We start from the raw sequence: 21849 nt of genomic DNA on the forward strand, positions 1-21849 counted from the left end.
CGCAAATACGCATACGCGCGCGCGCGTACACACACACACGAAAAAGAAAATTTTTAATTGCCTTATTAATCCAAAGTTGCATCTGAAGTATATTAAACAATACACATTCTAACAAGATTAGAATGTATATTAGTCTCATTAAAATGTATCTAGCAAAATAAACATAATCATCATGATCATAATATTATAAAGATTTTTTAGCTAATTAGATTTAGACTTGATGAAAATGAGACTTTATTAAGATACAATGCAAATTCATTTTTATAAGCAAGTTAATATTTGATATTAAAAAATGCAATAAAGAATTTTAAAATATGAGTAATTATGTTTTTAAATTAAATTGTTATACGCAATCTTTATATTTATTGTAATCATACTATGATTTACCTGTATTGTCTGCACCTCTTGGTATAATAACATCAGCAAACTTCTTAGTAGGAAGACAGAACTCCTCAAAGGCAGGTTTCACAAAATTCATGTATTGATTCAATACATAATCTAAATCCCTTCCCCTTTCCTTTATGTCTCTTGGTACTATGAAAAGTAAAAATATTGTGTGATAACTTCGACATGTATAAATTTAAGAAAAATACATAACAAATATTTTATATTATCACCTCTTCTAGCTAATCTAGTATCTGAATCAGTATCCACAAATAGTTTCATATGAAATAAGTCTCGTATTTTGGGAAAATAAAATACTAAAATGCCTTCAAATAAAACTACGTCAGCAGGATAAATTGTTGTAATTTGATCTCTTAGTCTAAAATCCCCCCAATAAATGATTAATATTTTACTGTACATTACAATATATCAAATTGTCTTAATTGACACATACAAACTGTTTGTTCTATAATCATAGGCTGTTATTTCACATTTTCTCCCAGCTAATATATCTTGTAATGTTTGAAGTATTAAGTCATTGTCAAATGCATCTGGATGATCAAAATTATATTGACCCTTCTCAGCTTTAAGTTTTTCAGTTGGTGATAAATCTCGATAGAAACTATCTTGTGAAATACAAACAACTTGACGTTGCATGTGATCCATATCTACTTGTCCAAGTTTCTCCATTATACGTTTACATACAGTTGACTAAAAGGATAAAAAAATTATACTCAATTAGCTTTCTAATTGAACAGGTGATCGAATACTTTATAATTTTCAAATACACATTGTCTTTGCGAGGTTAAGTTAATATATTTTAAATTATTTTTAATTTTAATTTATATTAAAATATTCTAAAAATAAAATGGTATATTACTCACTTTTCCACTAGCAGTACCACCTGAAACTCCAATTAAAAAGGGTGTTTTGCTTTCTAAACCATTTAATTTTCCATTAATATCAAAAGACATTTTTCGTGAGGTATCAATATTCATTAACATATTTGCCATTGTCTAAAATTTACTTAGATTATTCGAAATTGAATAAAGGATTAATCTTGGATAGATACTGAAACAATAATTTTGTGTATAACACTATTGATTTCAATTATTACTTTAAAGACATCAATAAAAGTACTGACATACTACTGTTAGAAATATAGTGTGCTTGTAAAAGTTGTCTAGGAGAAAAAAACATAAGTTTCAATTTCTAAACACGAAACTTAAACACGTATTGGCCAGAGAACGGGGTCAAGTGTCAATCAGGTCTGTAAAATGCAAAATTACACTACAACTTGATCTAAGTCACATAATCATGACATTCGCATACATGACTAACACGTTGCGCCCGCGCACGCGTGTATACATTTATTTAAATGTAGAAACACTAAAAATTATAAAATTGAAATGTATACAATTTATTAGGTTATCTATTAGAATGTACTGCTTTATATTTAACTCTTATTTCATAAATAATTTACAATTATCAATAATTATCAATAATTTACATGATTTCAATTCACATAATTCAAAAAATTATTACATTTTACCCTATATTTGTATTTATTTTACTTTGAATATTATCAGGAAAAGCATCTTTAAAAATACACTTTTTTTTTGTTATGTTACTTAACATAATAATTAACCTATGTCATACTATCGAAAAAGCTTTATATATCGTTAAATATAAATTATATGTCATTTATATTTTAAATTTCTATATTTAGTAAATTTTGGTTTTGTAGCCCGTTTTTATTTAATAATGCAACGGAATTTATTTACGAAGCGTTGCGTTCATACAACAAGAACTTTTGAGGTAACATTATATTTTTAAGATAATTATTTTGAGTATTATTGAATTCTGTTTTTCAATTTATATAGCTATAGATACAAAATTTAATATCGTGCCTAATGATAATTCATATAAGGTTTATTATAAATTGTTTAATATAAGGTTGTAAAGGCTTAATATAAATGTAATGTTTAAATTGATTTAATTTACGTTAAATAATATATAATAATTATAAAAATTAAATATGGATAACAAAGTAGTTTGTTTATCAGCATCATTTATTTTATGAATGTTTATTCACAGGAAGCTATGAGAGCATTATGTGGATTACAAAGTAATAGTAAATATTTAAAATTTGCAGAAAAAAGCCATTCAAAAACAAGCAGATCTTCTAAAATATGTACAAAAAAATGTTTAATCCGGTAACTATATGCTTTTTATATCATGTTAAATAAGTGGTATATTTAGTACTATTTATAGGTCTGGTATTACTCTTGAAATGTTAGATACCTTATCAGTCATACATGTAGCTGGTACAAAAGGAAAAGGTTCCACTTGCGCGTATTTAGAAGCTATTTTACGTGAACATGGTTTTAAAACTGGATTTTTCAGTTCTCCTCACTTAGTTAATGTAAGAGAACGTATAAGAATAAATGGGAAACCAATAAGTGAAACAGATTTTACTCATAATTTTTGGAAAATATATAAGAAATTAGAAGATACAAAAGAATATGAATCTGATATGCCTGCTTATTTTAATTTTTTAACAATTCTCATGTTTAATTTATTTTTGTATGAGCATGTTGATGTTGCTATAGTTGAAGTTGGAATTGGAGGTTTATATGATTGTACAAATATCATACGAAATCCAGTATGTGTGGGTATAACTAGTTTAGGATTAGAACATACTTCTTTACTAGGTAATTCTCTTGAAGATATAGCTTACCAAAAATCTGGAATTTTTAAGTCAAATTCTATTGCATTCTCTGTTTCACAATTACCACAAGTAATGGAGGTTCTCCAAAAAGAAGCAAATGAAAAAAATTGTAAATTACATATTGTTCCATCTTTTGATGAATATAAATGGGAAAATATTTCACCTCTTTTTCACATAAGACATAAAGTTCAACAGGAAAATGCATCTCTGGCTATTCAGTTAGCTATCAAATGGATATTATCTAAAACAGATAGACTTCCAATCACATCGAATAATTATATAAATAATAAAATTTGTAATAAATATGAAGAAAATACTCAGATAACTGTGTCTATGGATAAGATTGCAATAGGTTTATCTTCTTGTAAATGGCCTGGTCGAATGCAAATTTTAAATAGTAGTGTTGGTGATTTTTTCTTGGATGGTGCACACACAATTGAAAGTATCGAGTGTTGTATTTCTTGGTTTAATGATGTAACTAATAAAAGCAAAGGTCCACGATTTCTAATTTTTAATACATCTGGTACTCGAGATCCAATTAAACTATTATTACCCTTAAAGTCTTTAAATTTTCATAAAGCATATTTTGTGCCAAATTTTGCAAAAATTAAAAGTTTATATGATGAAGTAAATTCTTCATCAATAGATGAACAAAAAATAAAATGTGAAATAAATTCAAAAATATGGGGAGTGAATTCGGTTGTTGCAAATAGTGTTTTTGAAGTATTACAAGATATAAAGAATAATTCAGAATCAAAAACTAATTGCGAAAGAAATCATATACTTGTTACAGGATCTTTACATTTAATAGGTGCAGTTCTTTCTATTTTAGATCCAAATTTAACAATGAGTACTCAATTTTAATAGATATTTTAAAAATTGGGGTTATATTACATATTTGTGAAATATATAACAAGAATATTTTTCTTTATAAACAATAGAATTATATATTTAATAACTGTGTTAACAATTGTAATTTGTAACAATTTATAATAATATGGTAACGAGACATTGCATTGTAATCCTGATGATAATCATGATCATGATAAACTATTTATTGATACTTTTTTTTAACAATTCTTTTGTACTTTAGTATAAATATATTTTCCATAAAACTATAAGTAATTGTAAAGATATAATAATTTGTACATATGACAAGTTAATGTTATACATGTTCATGGATTGTACAGCAGAAAATATATGGTGTTAAAATAAGAACTAGAAAAAGTACTTAAAATATTTTAGAATGATAATCTAATTCTGTTTCTGCTTCTGTGTCTGATAAACTTAAGGAAACGCCAGTTCTTCGTCGTAGATGATTTTCATCAGGACTCTGAAATGTATAAAAATAGGTTTAAAATAAAATAAAGTTTTGTATTTCTTTATGCCTATTTGACTTGTATTAATATTTACTGTCTGATATTAAGTATGTCACTATTAATCAAACAATTATGTGCTAAAACAATATTCTAGAAAGATTACTGTTTAATAAGAATAGAGATCGATACCTGATCTAGAATACCGGCAGTGGGTTCGGAGACATAACCTACTTCTTGTGCATCTTCCTCTAAATCTGCCTCATATTCCTCTAATTCATCCATATCAGAATCAATTTCCAAATCTACATATATACTTCCTCTGGAGACTTTACATACCATTTGAGCTAAGTCTGTAAAAGTATATGAAGAGAGAGATTGCTGATTTGCTGCTTGATGTTTTGCTCGTAACGCACGGGCATTTTCTCTATCAGCATTAAAACGTGGTAATACTCCAGCTTTCAACTGTCCATCAAAATAAGTTTTTCCTACAAAACCATAGTTTATTTAACTTACTCATATCTATAACATTTTTGTTTTTTAAATACAGATATAATATTTACCATGTTGATATCCAACATCTTTAATTTCATCAAAATTGGCAAATTGAAGAGTTTTATATTTATCTATTGGTGGTCTAATATATTCACAATAGTCTGAGTTTTTAACCTCTTCCAATTGCCGTACACAACTCACATATGCTAATCTTGATTGTATGTCGGGTAAATTCGGAACTTTAACAGGTGTTGCGAAAGGATTCCACCGTTTCCATAATAACCACCATCCAGATAAAGAATCTCCATAATTTGTTAAATCTGTATCATCCTGTGACCCAACATCAATTGCCAAAATATGATGTGCTCCTTGCCTCAACATTTCGTCAGCTTGAACAAAAAAATTATAAAGCCATATATTCGAAATTGATTATAATGAACAAGTTATTATCTCTATGAAATGATAAACAATGCAGGTTTAAGATACCTGGTACGTTATTAACATAACACCCATCGACCAAAAGATGCCCGTCAAGAGGATCGCAAATAGGAGGAAAGACCCCCGCAATGGTCATACTGGCTCGAATGTATCTCCATAGCAAACCTGAGTTGACTTAGCTATTCAGGATTTGACAAATGCATCTTTTATCAACGGGAGTGAGCTTTATATCATTTTCAAGTTTAAATTATGCCTTTTAATTTACAATGAACCATTCTGAACTTATATCAATGAAAGGAACTAATGCAATTTTATCTATTCATTGATATGAAGTTGTTTTTAATGTCCAGGTAATTTTATAACACTAAAGAGGAAAGTTATAAATGTTCTCATTTAAGAGCGTTTGTGCATTTAACTTAAAATATTTTTGCACACTAGTCGTAAATTTTATAAAAATATATAGCGCACGTTTTTCTTTTTTTCTATCATATGATAACAAAGTTAGATGCACGTTTTTAATGTGACATTCAAATTACCTGGAAGGTTATTGACGTACCCGCCGTCGAGTAGGAGATGGCCGTCAACCGGGTCACACATGGGTGGCATATAACCAGACAAAGACATCGAAGCCCGAATGTACCGCCACAGCGATCCTAAACACGACGAATTAAATTTATAATATATGTTTATATATTCCTGCATACTTCATAAATTCTTTTATAAGGTACATGATATACTTTTACAATAAAAATTGGGAACTTCAAAACTCTTTTCTACCACAATTCATTAAAATTATGCATGGAGATTGTTTTTTATGTGTTTAATTTTCAAACGAGGAATAAGGTTCGACATTCAGTAATAAACGATAAAGAACGGAGAGTACGTCATTACAGTGATTATACAAAAAGCTCACTCCCACTGTTCAAGCTTATTTCTATGCAATTCTTTACAGTAATGCTTATTAAATTAAAAAAAAAAGAAAAAAACAGAACTTTGGGATAGGAATATATCTACAAGTTCTATAAACTTCACTAAAACAGCGAGAGAGTTTCCAGTTAGTTAATCTAAATTATTTAAATTTATGTCTTAAATATATTTTATTAAAGAAAACTGGAAACTTTCAGTGCTTTAATAAATGTTATACTTCTTTTGTTTGTGTACAGACCGTGTGTATGCGTACGCATACAAGAATCAGTGATGTCTGTAGTTATTGTGAAGTATGGTAACCATAGATCTTCTATATATGTATCTCCAAATGTTGCTTGTATCGTGCTATTAAAATCCTTTCCAGAAAACATAGATGTTACTGGATATGTTAAATCCATTATTTGTCTCCACCATTGTGTCATTTTCTGTTAGAAGAAATATTTATTCATACAAACAGAATAATAATTTGCACAATATGGTATGATTAATTTTGTAATATTTACTTTGGACCATTCGCGAGCCTTTTGTGTTGTTGTTGTTATATTCTTTTCCATGCACCACAAAGCACCCATAAATGCTCCGATGCTAACTCCACCAACCATGTCTATAGGTATGCCAGCTTCGATAACTGCTTTAAGCATACCTACATGAGCTGCACCTCTAGCACCTCCACCCCCAAGCACGAGTCCAACCGAAGTTCCAGTTAACCAACGAGCAAGTCTACTGAAGTCACTATGTATGTTTGGCTCAGACATCAAGACTTTAGAATATAATTCATTCTACAAAAAGAAATCAAATTATTAATAGATTTTGTATTATATGAAAATAAAAGTTTTGTTCCTTATATCTTACAATTCTATACTGAGATCTTCTCGTAAACATTCGTTTAGGGCATTGAATATGATGATGACTAGAAACCCAAGATCTCATATTTAACCACTGCACTGTATTTGTAGGTCGCTGTCCACTTTGTTCTTTGTGCAAAAGTACTAACTCTTTTTGTGTTCTCATTACTAAACGTTCGACTTCGCGTTCAGTTCTACCTATGGATGGAGGTTTATCTCCTAAACCTACAATAAGAATACAATCAGCTTGTCGAACACATCGTTGAGTCCACAATGTGTATGTTGGATCGCATTGATATAACGAGATTCGGTGTTGATCCTCTTGTTGTGCAAGCCATGATTGTAAACGGTATTCATTTGGAGGCTCCATTATAGTGCTACCTAATGTCTATTAAATAAACACAGATAGTTCGTATAATTTCATTATTTATAATGAAACTAAAGAAATGTTTCTTAGTACTAATTGCTTACTTTTCGAACAACGTCAGAAGTAAGGCGTAAGCATGGTCCAATAGCACACAATGAATGATAAAGTTCATATGTAAATGCAGTTAATGGAACATCATCGGATACCGGGACTATTGCAACTGTTGAAAAATTTACTTGAGCTGGTCTTGCATCAACTGTTGCAGCGGCCCGTCTATGAACATTTATATAAAGTGAATTCTAATTATTATAAAAAGAGAAGAAAAATAATTCTATAAATAGTTGATAAAATATTCTAGATATATACTGCGTATCGCTATTGCCATTTTTTGTGTGAGCTTGTTGCCAAGTGCCAAGTATACGATGTCCCAGTAAGTTTATAAGCCTTGTAACGACTATTGGGTAACGAAGTTTTATAACATTAAATAGTCCTTCGGGAAGCTTTGCTAGTTCAGAGTCTCGTACTGCCATTACTGTTGTTGATCGTGGTGTTTGTGTGACCATTTCTACGATACCTACTAGGTCTCCCTTCCCGTATTCCGCAACAAGTTCTTTTTTTCCATTTTTATATGTAATAACTGACCGAAGTCGGCCACTTAATACAATAAATGTCGAATCTGATTCATCTCCTTGTCGATATACTGCTCTTCCACTTTCAAGAAATAGCCAATCAAGAGCAAAATCAACCTTTTAAAAGAGCAGGCACAATCAATCAATTAACTAACTAATTAATTGAAATAAATTATTCAGTATTTTTACCTGTCTCACGAATGGACTAAGTCTCCGAACAACTGAATGAGCAACATGTAATACAACAGTAGGTTGTTCTCGCATAATAGCGAAAAATGTTAGTTTACTAAGAAGTGCGATGCGACTAGAATGTTTCGCTCTAATGGTATAAAATGAAGGTTCTCCAGTCAATACAGCTAATCCACCAACAATTTCGCCTTGATGAGCACTAAACATATGGACTTCCTGACTTATATCTCTACCTTCTGAAACGCGCTGACTAACTATTAATGAACCAGAAACAACATAGACAAGTGCAACATCCTGAAAGGAACGTACAACTGTATGAAAATATACATTTTAATGGATAATGGTATAGTAATACTAAAGAAGTTGTAACCTTGTGAGATTCTTCCTTCATCAAATATGTTCCAGCTGGTACTTCCCTAATTTGAACTTTACCATCTTTGAGTATTGAATCATCTTCTAACCCAAGTTCTCTGACAAATGCTTCTGTAGCTATTTGTACCAGATGTGTTTCATCTAATTGTTGTTGAAGTGGTTCAATAATAGTTGACCGTTTTTTGTTCGGATGTGAATTTCCTGTATGTATTACATCTGGTTGGGATCCTTGTTGCGATGTAATAGGTGAAGAATTTGGCCAATGGGAATCACGTTCTGGTACCATATCTGCCATATGCTGACCTGATTGAGGACTTAAACTTTGATTTTTCCAGTCAAGATTGACTTTTGGCCTATTGTGAAAAAAACATTAATAAAGAACCTATTTTTCGTTTTTGCATTATATGTTTTTTCAAACTTACCGCCGACTTATAACAATAGGTACACTCTGGTGGCTACTTAACGTAGAAATATCACGAGGAAACATTTCATTTTTATCATGTTCTGTTGAAACAATTGCAGATGCACTGGATTGATTTTCTATATTTTGGGTGGAGAAAGTTTCTTTAGTTCTTGATCTAACTGGAGATCCAGAAAATGGACTTTGTTTCTTTTTGTGTGGTCCTTGATTAACTAATTCTGCAGATAATCCAAGATACTGATGTAAAGCAGTGAAAGTCACTCTTTGAAGACGGACCATAATGACCTGGATAACTCGAACAAATGCATCAGGGTGGTCTTGGAAAACCTACAAAGGAATGTATATTATATGTACTCATATGCACTATAGCAACAGTAATTTTTATTTTATTTTAATTTATAATACATAATTTGACCATACCTCTTGAAATGCATTCATTGGTAACTTGACTACAATAGAATCTTCTACAGTTCTAGCAGATACTGTTTTATAGGTACTTGTATGTCCAGTGAGTACATCTGTAAAGCTAAGAAGACTAGTTACTGATTCTCCAGTTTTTACTAGTTTCAATGATATTTGAGAACCATCTGGCCCTGTGATATAAACATTAACTAATCCTTGCTGTACAATAAATAAATTTTCATCTGGATCTCCAATTTTAAATAAAGTACTTCCAGCTGGTAAAGTTACAATTTCTGTATGTTTGCATAATTTAAGAAATACTGGTTTTTCAAAATGACCAAATACTCTGATACTTTGCAACATATATAAAGCATCAGGTGGTACTTTTTCTCCAGGACCTAGATCTTCTTCTAAATATTCAGCAGGTGGTTCTAAAACCTATTGACATTATATTAGTCAAAATACAGTAATTTATATATAACAAAATGAAAAATGAAATAATACAACTGAAATTTTGTTTTTTTTTTATTTTAAATACTTTCAAAAATAAATACTTTTAGTTGTTGTGGCACTGTATCTTTTTTAAGTTGCAGGAGTCTTCGTGCAAATCTCATAACTGCTTTTCTTTTTTTTCCTTGTCCAGTTGCATGTACTTGTCCACTGATAGATTTTACTTTGCGCAACATTTTCCTTCCATAAAAGAGTACTTTGTCTCTTTTTCTGAATCTGGGCTTGCCTGTACCTACCCCAACAAATTCTTTTACTTCTGGGAGAAATTCTTTGTTTTTCCATTTTCGAAGTATAGTTATTGATATAACCAATAAAATCACAAGAATTATTGTTATAGATATTATGGTTATAAATAGAGCCCTTGACATTTGATATGCAACTAATGTGCCAATCCATCTTGTGAAAATATAAGAACAACTTTCATTATATTTATTGAATAATTCCACTATCTATAAAAAATAACAATAATTAGTACAACAATAATTAATTCCATTTAATACTATTTATAACAATTAATTCTATTATTACAAAAAACACTTTAACATAATTCGATTTTATATTTCAATAAGTAGATAAGATATTAGAAAAATGTATATATGAAATCTAACAAATACAACCTCCATAGTGGGTATTCATTTCTTCCATCAGAGTGGAGTAAAATATTAAACAGAAAGTGCGTCACAAACTCATAACCAAAGAGCGACAAGAATCCAAAGAGGATAGATTAAAACAATGTACTTGCTTTGATATAAAATATTACTTATCTACAATAAACTAATGACCTTTGATGCTTCACTCGAGTCATCCAGCGCCATTTTAGTCAGCTTACAAGTTTGCAACTTATAAACTAATTATTCTTTTTTTACGTATTTCATGTAATTACTACTAAATATTTTAAAAGTGGAAATCGTTTTCATAGTATGTCGTATTATTATCTTTTATTTATATATAATAGATATATTTATCAAGATGAAATATCAAAATTAAGATTTAATAAACTTGTACCTTTTTATGTAATTTATGTAAATAACAAAGCAATTTAGATTAATATAAAATAATAAAGTACATTAGGCCCAAGCGAATTATTTCTCAGAGTAGAAAAGTAAAATTGTTATATATTTGAGAAAAATTAATTTAATTATTTAAACATCAAGTAAACTATATATTATACGAATTTTTAATTTTTCAAATACAAATTACTGTATATAGCAATAATATTGCTACCTTAATTATTAATTTAGCTCTCAGCTAATGTCATTGAATGTTATTTGTTATTAACATTGTATTTTGTATTTCAAGTAAGGTTTGAAATATATCCGCCAATATGCGTTTGACCAATGATAAGGTGTTTCCCCACTTAATACCTATTTATATCCGAAAACTTTGCTAGAGAGCGCTACAGTAGAATTCTGGGCGGTTTTTGATGGACAGTTGGGTCCAGCCAGTCAGTGGTTACGGGCCGACATGTTGGAGATATTTCAGTGATCGTGCGCGGTGGGTCTAATGCGTGATTTTTCATGCGTTTTTTGTGCGTGTTCGATATATAAAAGGTGTTTTTGGATTGCGACGCTACATGTGAAGTGTCGAGTGAGATAAGCCTGGTTGTGCCTGGTTTGTCCGGCCCAGCAAACATGAGCTGGGGTACAGAGCTCTGGGTAAGTCTACTTGAGACTGTTTCCTTCTCTAGCTATCTGTCGCTATCTTTTTCGTTCTTCCATGATATTCACGTATACGACAAGACCAGATAGTATACGCGTCGAATAGCATCGGATGCTGACCCGTTGTTTTCGCCAACGCGTAACAAGGATACCCCCCAAAACCAGTTCACGGTGGCAAACCACTCACAGGAGTTTTGCCTTTGCGGTTGCTAGCCGCGGGCGACGTTCTTCTCTCCTTTGGTATATCCCCTCCTTTCCCACCATACCCAACCCGGTGTACTCATCGCTGTGCTTCTTCGCTTCCTTTCTCATGAAATCTTCGATGAATACCAGTGCGACGATATGACAGTATATAACTTGTCAACTTACTGCGATACGAACTCCATTCGTTAACATAAAATAACGCGTATAAAGATTTTTCCTGCATCAGTCTATAAATAGTGAATTATGTTTATAATTTTTTTTACTCGTGCTCTATACATTTTACCGAATTTTATATTGGATGATCGGTTCTAGGCTTGATTTCTCAAAGTAAGTGACAAATATAGAAGGTATAGTCGTATGGGAATTTGTGTAATTCTAGGAAGTGTAACCGTTATTGGCTGAAATTTTTTATTGTCGCGATTTAGCATGGTTTGTCGAATAACTTGTAGCAGTAACTAATCGTTTATAAATGTTACTTTGAATATGATCGTTCTTTATAGTTACTGTGATGTTACATGCTCGTTATTTTTTCCTTTACATTTCACAAAAGAATTTACGCGCATTTATGTTTGTATGCATAGGATTGAAAATCATGCCACTCAGGTTCGTCATCTTCCTTACTTTCTGTTCTCTATAAATAATTCATTCACGCATTCCAAGTCGTTTTTGTTCCCTACGATCTCTCTTACTCGTACAGGTTCAGAGATCGATGAATTTCTAGCTATGTACTCGATCTGTGCATAGGATGGTCAGTGAGAAGAATTAATGTTTGACAAGCTTACAATTCGTACACTGCGCAGCTTCGACTTAGCTGGTCGCGTTAATGTGTGCCATCGCTCAAGGTGTCATGAATTTTAGATACATCCATAATATCGTTTTCTTTCCCTTTCCTTTTTTTTTTTAATTATAAATCAATGTTCAATATTTATAAAAATGTTGATATGTAGACAAGGTAAAGGATATTATGCATGTACGATATTTGGAGGTATATCACGGGACGCTATGAATGTTTGAACATAACCTTACTTTCGGGGGTTCTTGATTAATCTGTAAGGTTATTACGACTGTCGTTTCGGTACACGATTTGTCGAGATTAGGTCAGTCCATGAACGTTTCGATACGAAAGCATATTCGATTTTATTTGTTACTGTATATTACGATTCATTGACGTTCTACTCGTATCCCCTCGTGAATCATGATACAGGACGCGTTCGTGTTTAACCGCTAACGGCTGCTCGTGAGCATATGTACACGTACGGCACGGGCGTGCCTCGCCATGCTCTTGACAGAGAAAGGGAGAATACAGAGAGAGTTCTGCTTTGAAAATTTCCAGCTGAAGTATCGCTTATATTTACACAAATGTCCGTTCCATTTTTTTCTTTTTTCTTTTTCTTTTACAAATAAACGAGACCTTGTAATTAATATAGAATATAATTTAACATCTGCTTTTCTTTCCTCCCTTTATTTTTTTATTTATTTATGTTTGTAATTACCAGTTTAAATTTATTTTCTTAAAATTTATCGAAGATAATCGATTGATTAATCGATAGAGAAGATTCGAGATGCGGCGTGCAAATTTTTCAAATACAGTTTACGTCGTTGACTTTGCAAGGAGAGATACGTTTCTCTCGTGTTGTTGATTCAACGATAAAATTTTATTATTTGACAAACTTGTCGGCCGATGAGCTTTTCTTCGCTTCTACTTGCACTATCAAATATTTGCACTAGTTAAAGGCAAGTCCTTGTTTTCGAATCTGATCTGAAAACGACTAATCGAAGCAATCATTTTCTAAGCATTTTCCAAGCTGTATGCCCACGTATGTGCTTGTATATTAATCATAATATCGTCGTTTCTTTGATCGTGGTTGCGTCAAACTACAATAAGTGCAAGTTCTTATCGGTTTACACGAAAAAAAACCACGCAACGTCGTTTTATTATGAGGAAATTATATGTTCGTGCATCTCGTTCATATCGAGCATGAAATGATTTTCTAGACAATGAATTTTCTAAAATTATCGTGGAAATGTCACGTAATGGTTTCAATTTTGAACGAACTCTGAATTAATTAAGTTAGACTGAGCGATATATTTTTGCGTTAAAGTCCCTAGAAAATAATGAAATGCATTGATCCTTAGTTACATTGATAACCCTTAACACTCTGGAATGTTCTTATTACTAGAATCTATATTTGTCAACAGATAGATGATACATTTCTGGGGATTTTCTTACAAGTCAGAAATAATATCTCTTAATTGCCATGTACGTACCTCCTGCATCGTGTCAATGAATCTTTACCACTATTGTTGAGTTATTTGTTTGATCAAATATGATTGGACCTTAGAGTGCAAAATTCCTTAATTATCTTCAAATCACGTGACTTAAGGAAAAGAGGGATTCGATTTTTCTTGATAGTCAGATAGCCTTGGTGCAGATAAGTAATACTGGAGATATCAATTTATAAATAATAGCTAAATATACTGTACATAAATGATAATAATTATAATGTTGCAATGAAAATAAATAGGTTGCATATTTTTGGCAAAAATAAAATATTCGAGACAAGTCTAGTGCTAAAAATATTTCCCCTAGATAGTGTTAATCCAATGACTTTACTCTATATTATCAATCCTCGAAGAATTCTCAATGATTTTTAAACTGTAATATTGTTCATGCACGAACAAAGCAGATAGTAGATGTGTCTCTCGTGTTCTTCCTGCTCACCTACGCGACTATCCAGCATCTGGATCGCGGAAAATGGAAGTAATACGTCGTGGGCGGGAAAAACGCGAGGGTTACGAGAATCCAGTTACTTTCTCCGCCACGACGAAATCAGGAATCGTTTTTCAGCACGCGTGGAGGGCGCCACCGTCTCTTTTTCACTTTGAATAACAATTGCGCGGCGGTTTGACGTAAGAAACTTACAATTGAGTTTCCATCTCATCTCGAGCTTTGCGTTTCACTACAATTTTAATACGTTAAAACGAGAATAATATACAAAATGTTACATTGCGCATATCGCGGAATCTCTACAAGGGGTTAGTACCGATTTTTGTCGCCGATTCGATTTTGTTCGATGGCCAATGTCCAATGACGTAAATTCTTCGAAGTGTCTTCGCTTAAAGTGTTTTCTTGTTGGTCAATTACCTATCCGCTGAGTAATAGACAAGGGAAGAAGGAAATCTCGCGTGGATACCACGAGCCATCGATTTCGAAGAACGAAAGCGATTTTATCCCGATTCGCTCGCAAGTGACTGACTTTTTCCTCGGCTTACCCGTGTGTCCATTTCGCGGAGAAACGTGGCGTCGTTGTTTCCTTCTCTTCGATTGTCATCTAGTGACGTCGGTTTTGCAAGGTGTACCGCTCGATGAGCTGTTTCCGCTGAGTAATAGGCAAATAAAAGGAGTCGTTTGCGTCTTTTTTCTTTCATCTTCCCTTTTCTTTCTTTTTTTCTTTTTTATGATTAAAAGAAGGAACAAAGTATATTATTTCTGTCGATCTGTTATTTTACCAAATAATAATATTCAACAGCCAAATTTCACATTCGAAAGGCACCCCTTACGACCTCAATGTTGTCCAAGTTCCCAGTCGACAGGACTTTCAGATTCCAACGAATTTCTCTCTTTCTCTCTCCCTCTCTCTATGTCTCTTTCTCTTTCTCATCCATTTGAAATCGTACAGGGTATTGGAAACGTAAACATGAGCCTGACTTTGTATGCTAACCGATGATTTCATGGCTCGACATTCCTCTCTCGTGTCTCAGACAGGGAGTAAGGTCAGGTGCGTTCCTCTGTTCGGTGCTCGAGTACCTAAAATGGTACCAACGTCTGGAACGCGATAGGCGGGTGGTCGAGGGCGGTTACGTGTATCGAGAATCGATAGCGAAAGAACGAAAAAAGGTGAAGACGCGTTCTCAAAGGAAAAACCCCGCTGGCATCGGGGGCAAAATTTTCGAGCATTTCATGTGGCGCAAAAACTCTACAGGCAATTTGCCGGCCAGTCGACAAATTGAGCGTAAACAGTTTAACAACGTGGAACGAAAAACTTGACCGATTAAATTTCACACGTATTCTTCCTCGAAGCTGTACAGAATCTTTGGTACGCAAACTTTTATCGGACGTTGATTTCCAACGATTTCCAGCGAATTTCATAACTCCTTTTTGGCTCTACGAAATGCCACTCGACCAATTTGTCGAAAGAGATAACGGGAGCGATTATCGTTCGTTATCGAGAATCGGAAACTCATTTGGAAATTTTCCTTGCCGATATATCGGCTCGTTAATAGTAATCGAACGCTCCGATTCTCGCGAGTTATCGATTGATGATCGCAAAGGTAGAAGAATCTGCGAGAATTCGCGACGAATCTAGGTGTACAACCTAGAAAGTTCTCAATGGATCACTCATAAATATGAACGAGATGCTCCGAGTGAAAGTCGAGATTTATCGAAACGGATAATTCAATGAAGATGGTCCCGTACGAAATTATACGAGGAAACGACAGTGTAGTAATTGCCTATTTGTAGCGTAATTAAGAGACGAAATTGTCTTCTCACGATTACACCGGATATCGTTCTTATGTGGCCTGGCCTTATCGCTTACCTGGCGCGCTGTTCTTTTCTCGCGAACCGCGCTCCGTTATCTCCAGCCAACTGATAGTCGTTCTACGGATTTTTCTTTCGATCCTTTTCTCTCGACACGTTCCAATGAACGTCGAGCTCGCGATTGCATGTTCGTCGCAAATCGGTTTGCCCGTTGAGAGTAGCATTCTCGGGAACAGAAACAGGGGCGAACGATTTACACGCGCTATGATTGTTCTTCTTCGCGGTACTTACCGATGTGTATCTAGACCGGGTATAGTGGATGACGCGTGTTGTCCATGATCACATTGGCGTTATCAGAGTGTACGATGGCGAGGAATAATATGTCGAAGTTAAACGTCGTTAGAAGATCGGGAACGTTAACGTAGACGGCCATATTTTCTGGAGTTTAACTTTCGACTCGTGCTCGAGGAGATATCTCGACCGAGACGGTGTACAAGTAGATGACGTAAAAATTCCACTACTACGTCGTGTTCCTCAGATAACGGCCTATCACGAAACGCTTTTGAGAATGGCCAAGAGAGGATTCGGTCATGAGGTATTCCAGGATTGCGAAGCGGCGCGTATTCGTCGAACGATTTAAGTTAGGCGAAAATATTTTTGGAAAGCGTTTCGTAAATTATCGATCGCGGGTATAGATAAGAGAAGAAGTCGTTCGATTAACTGCAGAGTCATTCGACGAGGCCTCGTGGCTGCTTTATGGCGTACAATGGAATCCATGAATTCGAAATTTCAAGTGGCGTGAGGTTCTCTTTCTGAGACTCGCGTCGTGGTTCCCACGTCTCATGGACACAACCGGTAGCTAGCCCCAAGCATGGTCGAAGGAAGATGTTTGCATGATTACATGCTTTGTGTCTCGCCCCGTGTCCAGGAATTCTCATAAGACGCGAGATTCGAGAAATATAAGCGCATTTTCCGAGCCTCGATTACTCGTTGTTTGCTTTAAATCTATTCCATTATGCCGAATAAAATGGTTCATTCGATGGGGGTGTATTTTAGGTGGAAATCGAAGTACGATTTGTACCATCCTAGAAGAGTTTCTTTTGGACACGCTTAATTCTTTGCACTCGAGAGAGGCGATTTTGATTAGCGAGGTAGATTAACGTTAGATGCAGTGGATCACAAAATTATTGGCTCATTTTATATTAATTATTATTTTAATGGAATGGAATACCCCATCTGTTTTATAACTCAGCAAATCTTTTTGGTATTATCCCAATATTGCTCTTAAATACTTTTGTGACACAAGAAGTCGTAAAGATTTGTTAAAACTCGTCTTTCTGCAATTATAAATTAGAATTCTTCAATTATTTTTACCATTTTGTTAGATTGGATTGTAAATTACATATATCCAAATAAGGAAGCTTTAAAAACTCCTTCGTTTACTGATTGTTTCATTCATCTTATGGACTGAGCGAATAATTTTATGACCCATTGTGCATATGTGTCCATTCCCATTGTATCGGCTTGTAAAAAGGATGCTGCCCGTTGAATTTTATTATTCGTTAATAATTTGCAACAAACACCGTTAATATTTCGTTAACGATTTGTATGTTACAAACCTGAATGTATCAACGAGAATGTTATAATTAGAAGGCACCCTTCCTTTGCTTCCTTTGCATGATTCACTCGTTTTCTCGCGATTCGCTTTTTCCACCTAACTCTCTGACTCTTCTTCTCCTCTGTCTTCGTCGCTCATATTCTTTGACCATTTTACTACTTTTTTATTACATTCTCGCGTCGCTTCTTTCGACTCGCCGTAGCCATTGCTTCCCCTCGCTCGTGTACCTACGTACCCCGTGGATATATTCCGAGTATCTAAAGAATTCTCGAAACGTTAGCACACGAGACGTTTCCCTCTTCACCTGTACCAGAACTGTACAGGTCCAACTGTTCTTTAGTCCTCTCCTGGACCTTTTAATCGCAACGCCATCGCGAATTCCGAAATACGACGTCCTCGCCGCCATCTTTCGAATTCCACTACAGGTCTCGTAACTCCGAGATCACGAGTACAGTAGAATTCTCGGGACTTTGGCACTGAATTATCGATAACGCGTGACTGTACCTGTCACACGATAAAAACAAAAACAAAAAACGGATTTAAAAATGGCCGTGATCAATATGTCAACTCAATTTCTTCGTCCACCGTTGGAACTCGACGTTCGATGCACGCTTTTTCGCCAAGTATGGCGATTATCGATCGATATTCGCGATCCATCGTGTCCATCGGGGTTGTGCGTCGGATTATCGGGATTCTACTGTTCCACTGTACCTGGACTCGTCCGTTTTTCGCGAGAGCAGAGGCGTTCTTTCTCGTTCCGGTACGTGGTGTTCCGTGCGATCGCGCGTCGCTCGTTAACCAAGCCACCGGCTCTCGTCCATAGAATTTCGAATTAATATCGGGTGGAGGAAGAAGCGGCGGTAGCGGAGGACGAGGAGGACGAGGAGGTTCTTCAGGTTCGGGAGAGCCAGGCCTGAACGGGTCGCGCGGAGCTCGCGGAGGACCTGGTCGTCGCGAAGGTGGGGAACGGATCGCGGTGGCGAAGAAAAATCTGCGTGATTCTGGCGGGACTGCTTGCTCTCGGGGAGGCGCTCCTTCTTCTTTCCTTAAGCAGCGTGTCCCTTTTGCAGCCGGTTTTCGCCGTGACGCGGCTATATACCGAGAGTGCATTTCTTTGCCGCAGAACACGCGTGTCGAGGTCGCTCAGCGAGACACCGACCGCCGAGGAACTTGCACTTGAATTTTTTCATCCTCGCCCGAAACTTCGTCCATTTCGCCTCTGCCGCCATCTTCATTTCCATCTTCCGCTTCTGCTCCCCTATTTCTGCACGAATCTTGAAATATATCCTCGCGTAAGTTCCTCGAGGTCGATCACTGGACTTCTTTCTAGCCACGAGTAGATCTGATCGATGAAAAATTTCATTCGTTACGCCGTTCATCTCGTTTCTCGTCTCTACGGGACTAAATGGCTAGGAAAAGCTTGGTGAGGTGTAGGATGGGAGAAAATGATAAAGAAAAGAGGTTGGTCGTCGAATATTTTACTCGGAGACACGTATTTTTGCCCACGTACACGAGCGTAACGCGCGTGTCCTCTGCGCCGGCACGCCGCGCGTGTGCGTGGACTAAGAGGAAAAGAGAGTGTTCGCGAACTTGCCCCACCCACGCATTGCGCCAAATCTCTATAAATACCGTAGAGTGGAGAGAGAGAAAGAGAGTGAGAGTGAGAGAGGGTTCGTTTAGCACACACGAGTCACGGGACACTGTACAGGAGAGAGAGAGAGAGAGAAAGTGGAGTCGTTTGTGGGTGTGGGCCTCTAAAAACGATACTTATCAGTGTTTCCACGCTGACGAATTAAATGTCCATTCGATTAGATGCCATATGGCGCGCGTAGCTACCTCGAGTAATTCGCGGACTGGGCGCGAAGACACGTTGCCCTGTCTATCTTATCTTCCTGAGAGGTATTTTTCCGCGTCATACTTTTGCGATATTATCGTCGACCGATGGTGTTTCTTGAGAGGCCGGCTATCGCTCAGCGTTGCCTCGTTGATGTGTATTTAACGCGCAAACGAGCATCTAATTGCCCGTCTAATCTATTTTGTGGCGGGAAGCTGAAAGCCTTTGGAAGGTCTTCATAGAGGTTTCCATCGCGTGATGGGTTGGAGCAATTAAGAAAATCGTGATTGGTCTCCCAGATTTCACGAGTCACCCTAAACTTTGCCCTATTATTCGACGTTCTTTCTACGCGAATACGATAACTATCCAAAGTTCGGCTCGGTGGTCGTTGGATGGGAGTTGAAACGCGGCAAGATAGGCTATAGAGGGAGCTAATTTATGCAGTCCGTTTCGCTATGGGTCTACTCCACTTTGGGAATCAATAAGCCTGCCTCTAAATGAAATTCTACGACAAAGAAGGGCCGGGTTTTTCTCGTTAGGTCGTCAGCCAGCCGAGAGCGGACCGGGATTTCGTTCTCTCGGTTGTACTCGAGACGAAGCGTGCTGTAGAGAACCGTGTATACACGTCGATTAAAGCTGACGTCGTGGTTACGCTTCGCTCCTCCGTCGTACGGTCTCTCCTCTGCGAGTCGGTCGATAAACGCAAAAGCGAGCTGTGCCTCTTTGCGCCGTTAAGGAACACAGACGGATTATTGTGCTCGCAGGTTATTGCTTTTCAAGATTCGATCCGTTTCCTGGAACAACGGTAGCGAGTCAACGCCGATTGGAAATATTCAAGGTTCCCCGGGATGGCTCGGAGTCCGTGAATAATGTCTCAAAGACTGTGGTTGTTCCACCTATCTGAAAGCGCCTAATTGGCATATCGATCTCTAATTGCTAACGTGATGCGATCCTTTCCTCGTGATGCAGCTGCAATTGTACGAGCTGCTCGTTCCCTCCAGGCGCGTGCATTTTCTTGAAACAGTGTCGCAATGCTGCGGATTCTTAGCATTTTCAGATGCGTAAGAATACGTTATTACTCGTCGCAGTTTCATAACGGACTAATCGGGATACTCGGCTTGCCGGTTGAGAAACAGGCATTCATCGGGCAGCCATTGAAACGAAGCTGATAGGTAGATCACGAGTGATAATCCTAATTAGAATTACAAAACGAGACGCGAGATAAGAGCTGTGCTCTTTGATATCCTGATAGCGAGAGACATTGGGTAAACAGATTGGCTTAATTAACTCGCTAACGAAGAAGGATCGATATTAAACGTTATTGTTATTGGTCGTTCTAACATTGATTTTTGAAGATCCTTATTTGTCAAGTGGCACAATTTTCTCAGCGTATACCTGGATCAATGTATTTCTCCTCTGCTTAATGCTAGAAATACCGACCTGTAATATGTGTCTCGTTATAGCATAAGATAATAGTAGAGCTGTGTGATGAAAATAAATAGGTATGTTATTACATATCTAACCGAATAAAAGTCGACATTAATATCAAAAGCGGTTGAACGTTTCCAGTAGCGATACAAATGAAAGGTCTGAAGTCACTCATTTTGATTGATTTAATAATTTTAGCGAGGGAAATTCCTCTTCATCCAGAGAATGTTCGATATTACTATCTCGTTAGTTTCGACGCGTGCATTCGTTTGAAATTAAAATTCGCGAAATTAATTTACGACTCGTACTTGAGACGTTATAAACCTCTCTACTCATACCGATTAAAAGATAATTTGTTTCAAAGCGACCATATTATTTCAGAGATTACGTACGCTTGATATAGCATGCGTGGATAATAATAATTAAAGTCTCGCGATGAAAATAAATAGGTCTATGTAATAACGCGTAATAACGTTTCTGTCCGGGTAAAAGTCGATGTTAGAAGCACTCGTACGTTTTCGGTGACAGTAAGAAGGGAAAG

At 35.6% G+C, this 21849-nt stretch overlaps 4 protein-coding genes across 10 annotated transcripts in view; 2 read left to right on the forward strand and 2 right to left on the reverse strand.

Annotated features, from left to right (window-relative positions):
- Uck (Uridine-cytidine kinase) overlaps positions 1 to 1817 on the reverse strand; it is a 3052-nt gene extending 1235 nt beyond the window's left edge. The window contains exons 1-5 of one of the 2 annotated variants that reach the window (XM_017909416.1): positions 1529 to 1817; positions 1269 to 1400; positions 839 to 1095; positions 618 to 763; positions 388 to 534 (exon numbers count right to left, since the gene is read on the reverse strand). In XM_017909416.1, coding sequence (XP_017764905.1) covers positions 388 to 534; positions 618 to 763; positions 839 to 1095; positions 1269 to 1397 — 679 coding nt within the window. In that variant the 5' untranslated portion in view covers positions 1398 to 1400; positions 1529 to 1817. Of the gene's footprint in view, positions 1 to 387; positions 535 to 617; positions 764 to 838; positions 1096 to 1268; positions 1456 to 1528 lie in introns of both variants that reach the window. The other variant, XM_017909408.1, reaches the window with a different exon arrangement.
- Positions 1818 to 2135: 318 nt separating this feature from the next.
- On the forward strand, positions 2136 to 3979 carry Fpgs1 (Folylpolyglutamate synthase 1). Its single transcript, XM_017909477.1, has 3 exons — positions 2136 to 2202; positions 2482 to 2600; positions 2659 to 3979. Exons 1-3 carry the CDS (start codon positions 2149 to 2151, stop codon positions 3977 to 3979), a joined length of 1494 nt encoding a protein of 497 aa, XP_017764966.1. The 5' UTR covers positions 2136 to 2148.
- Positions 3980 to 4321: 342 nt separating this feature from the next.
- sws (patatin like phospholipase domain containing sws) lies at positions 4322 to 10834 on the reverse strand. 2 transcript variants are annotated; one of them, XM_017909701.1, is made up of 15 exons: positions 10644 to 10834; positions 10071 to 10475; positions 9535 to 9954; positions 9116 to 9441; positions 8692 to 9046; positions 8322 to 8615; positions 7870 to 8249; positions 7608 to 7776; positions 7144 to 7524; positions 6795 to 7070; positions 6530 to 6716; positions 5413 to 5529; positions 4995 to 5315; positions 4624 to 4919; positions 4322 to 4448 (listed from the first exon to the last, which is right to left on the reverse strand). In XM_017909701.1, the coding sequence occupies exons 1-15, from the start codon at positions 10647 to 10649 to the stop codon at positions 4347 to 4349; spliced, it is 4035 nt and encodes a 1344-aa protein (XP_017765190.1). In that variant the 5' UTR covers positions 10650 to 10834; the 3' UTR covers positions 4322 to 4346. The 2 variants fall into 2 exon arrangements, with proteins under 2 accessions (XP_017765190.1, XP_017765183.1); XM_017909694.1 differs by lacking the exon at positions 5413 to 5529 and adding an exon at positions 5901 to 6017.
- A 616-nt stretch (positions 10835 to 11450) lies between these two features.
- Positions 11451 to 21849, forward strand: part of Cip4 (formin-binding protein 1-like Cip4) — a 30894-nt gene continuing 20495 nt past the window's right edge. For all 5 annotated transcript variants that reach the window (XM_017909712.1, XM_017909726.1, XM_017909718.1 and 2 more), the window contains exon 1: positions 11451 to 11681. In XM_017909712.1, coding sequence (XP_017765201.1) covers positions 11658 to 11681 — 24 coding nt within the window. In that variant the 5' untranslated portion in view covers positions 11451 to 11657. The remainder of the gene's footprint in view (positions 11682 to 21849) is intronic.

This window comes from Eufriesea mexicana, unplaced genomic scaffold (genome assembly GCF_001483705.2).
Source record: "Eufriesea mexicana isolate 0111107269 unplaced genomic scaffold, ASM148370v2 scaffold58, whole genome shotgun sequence".
Classification (NCBI taxonomy): domain Eukaryota; kingdom Metazoa; phylum Arthropoda; class Insecta; order Hymenoptera; family Apidae; genus Eufriesea; species Eufriesea mexicana.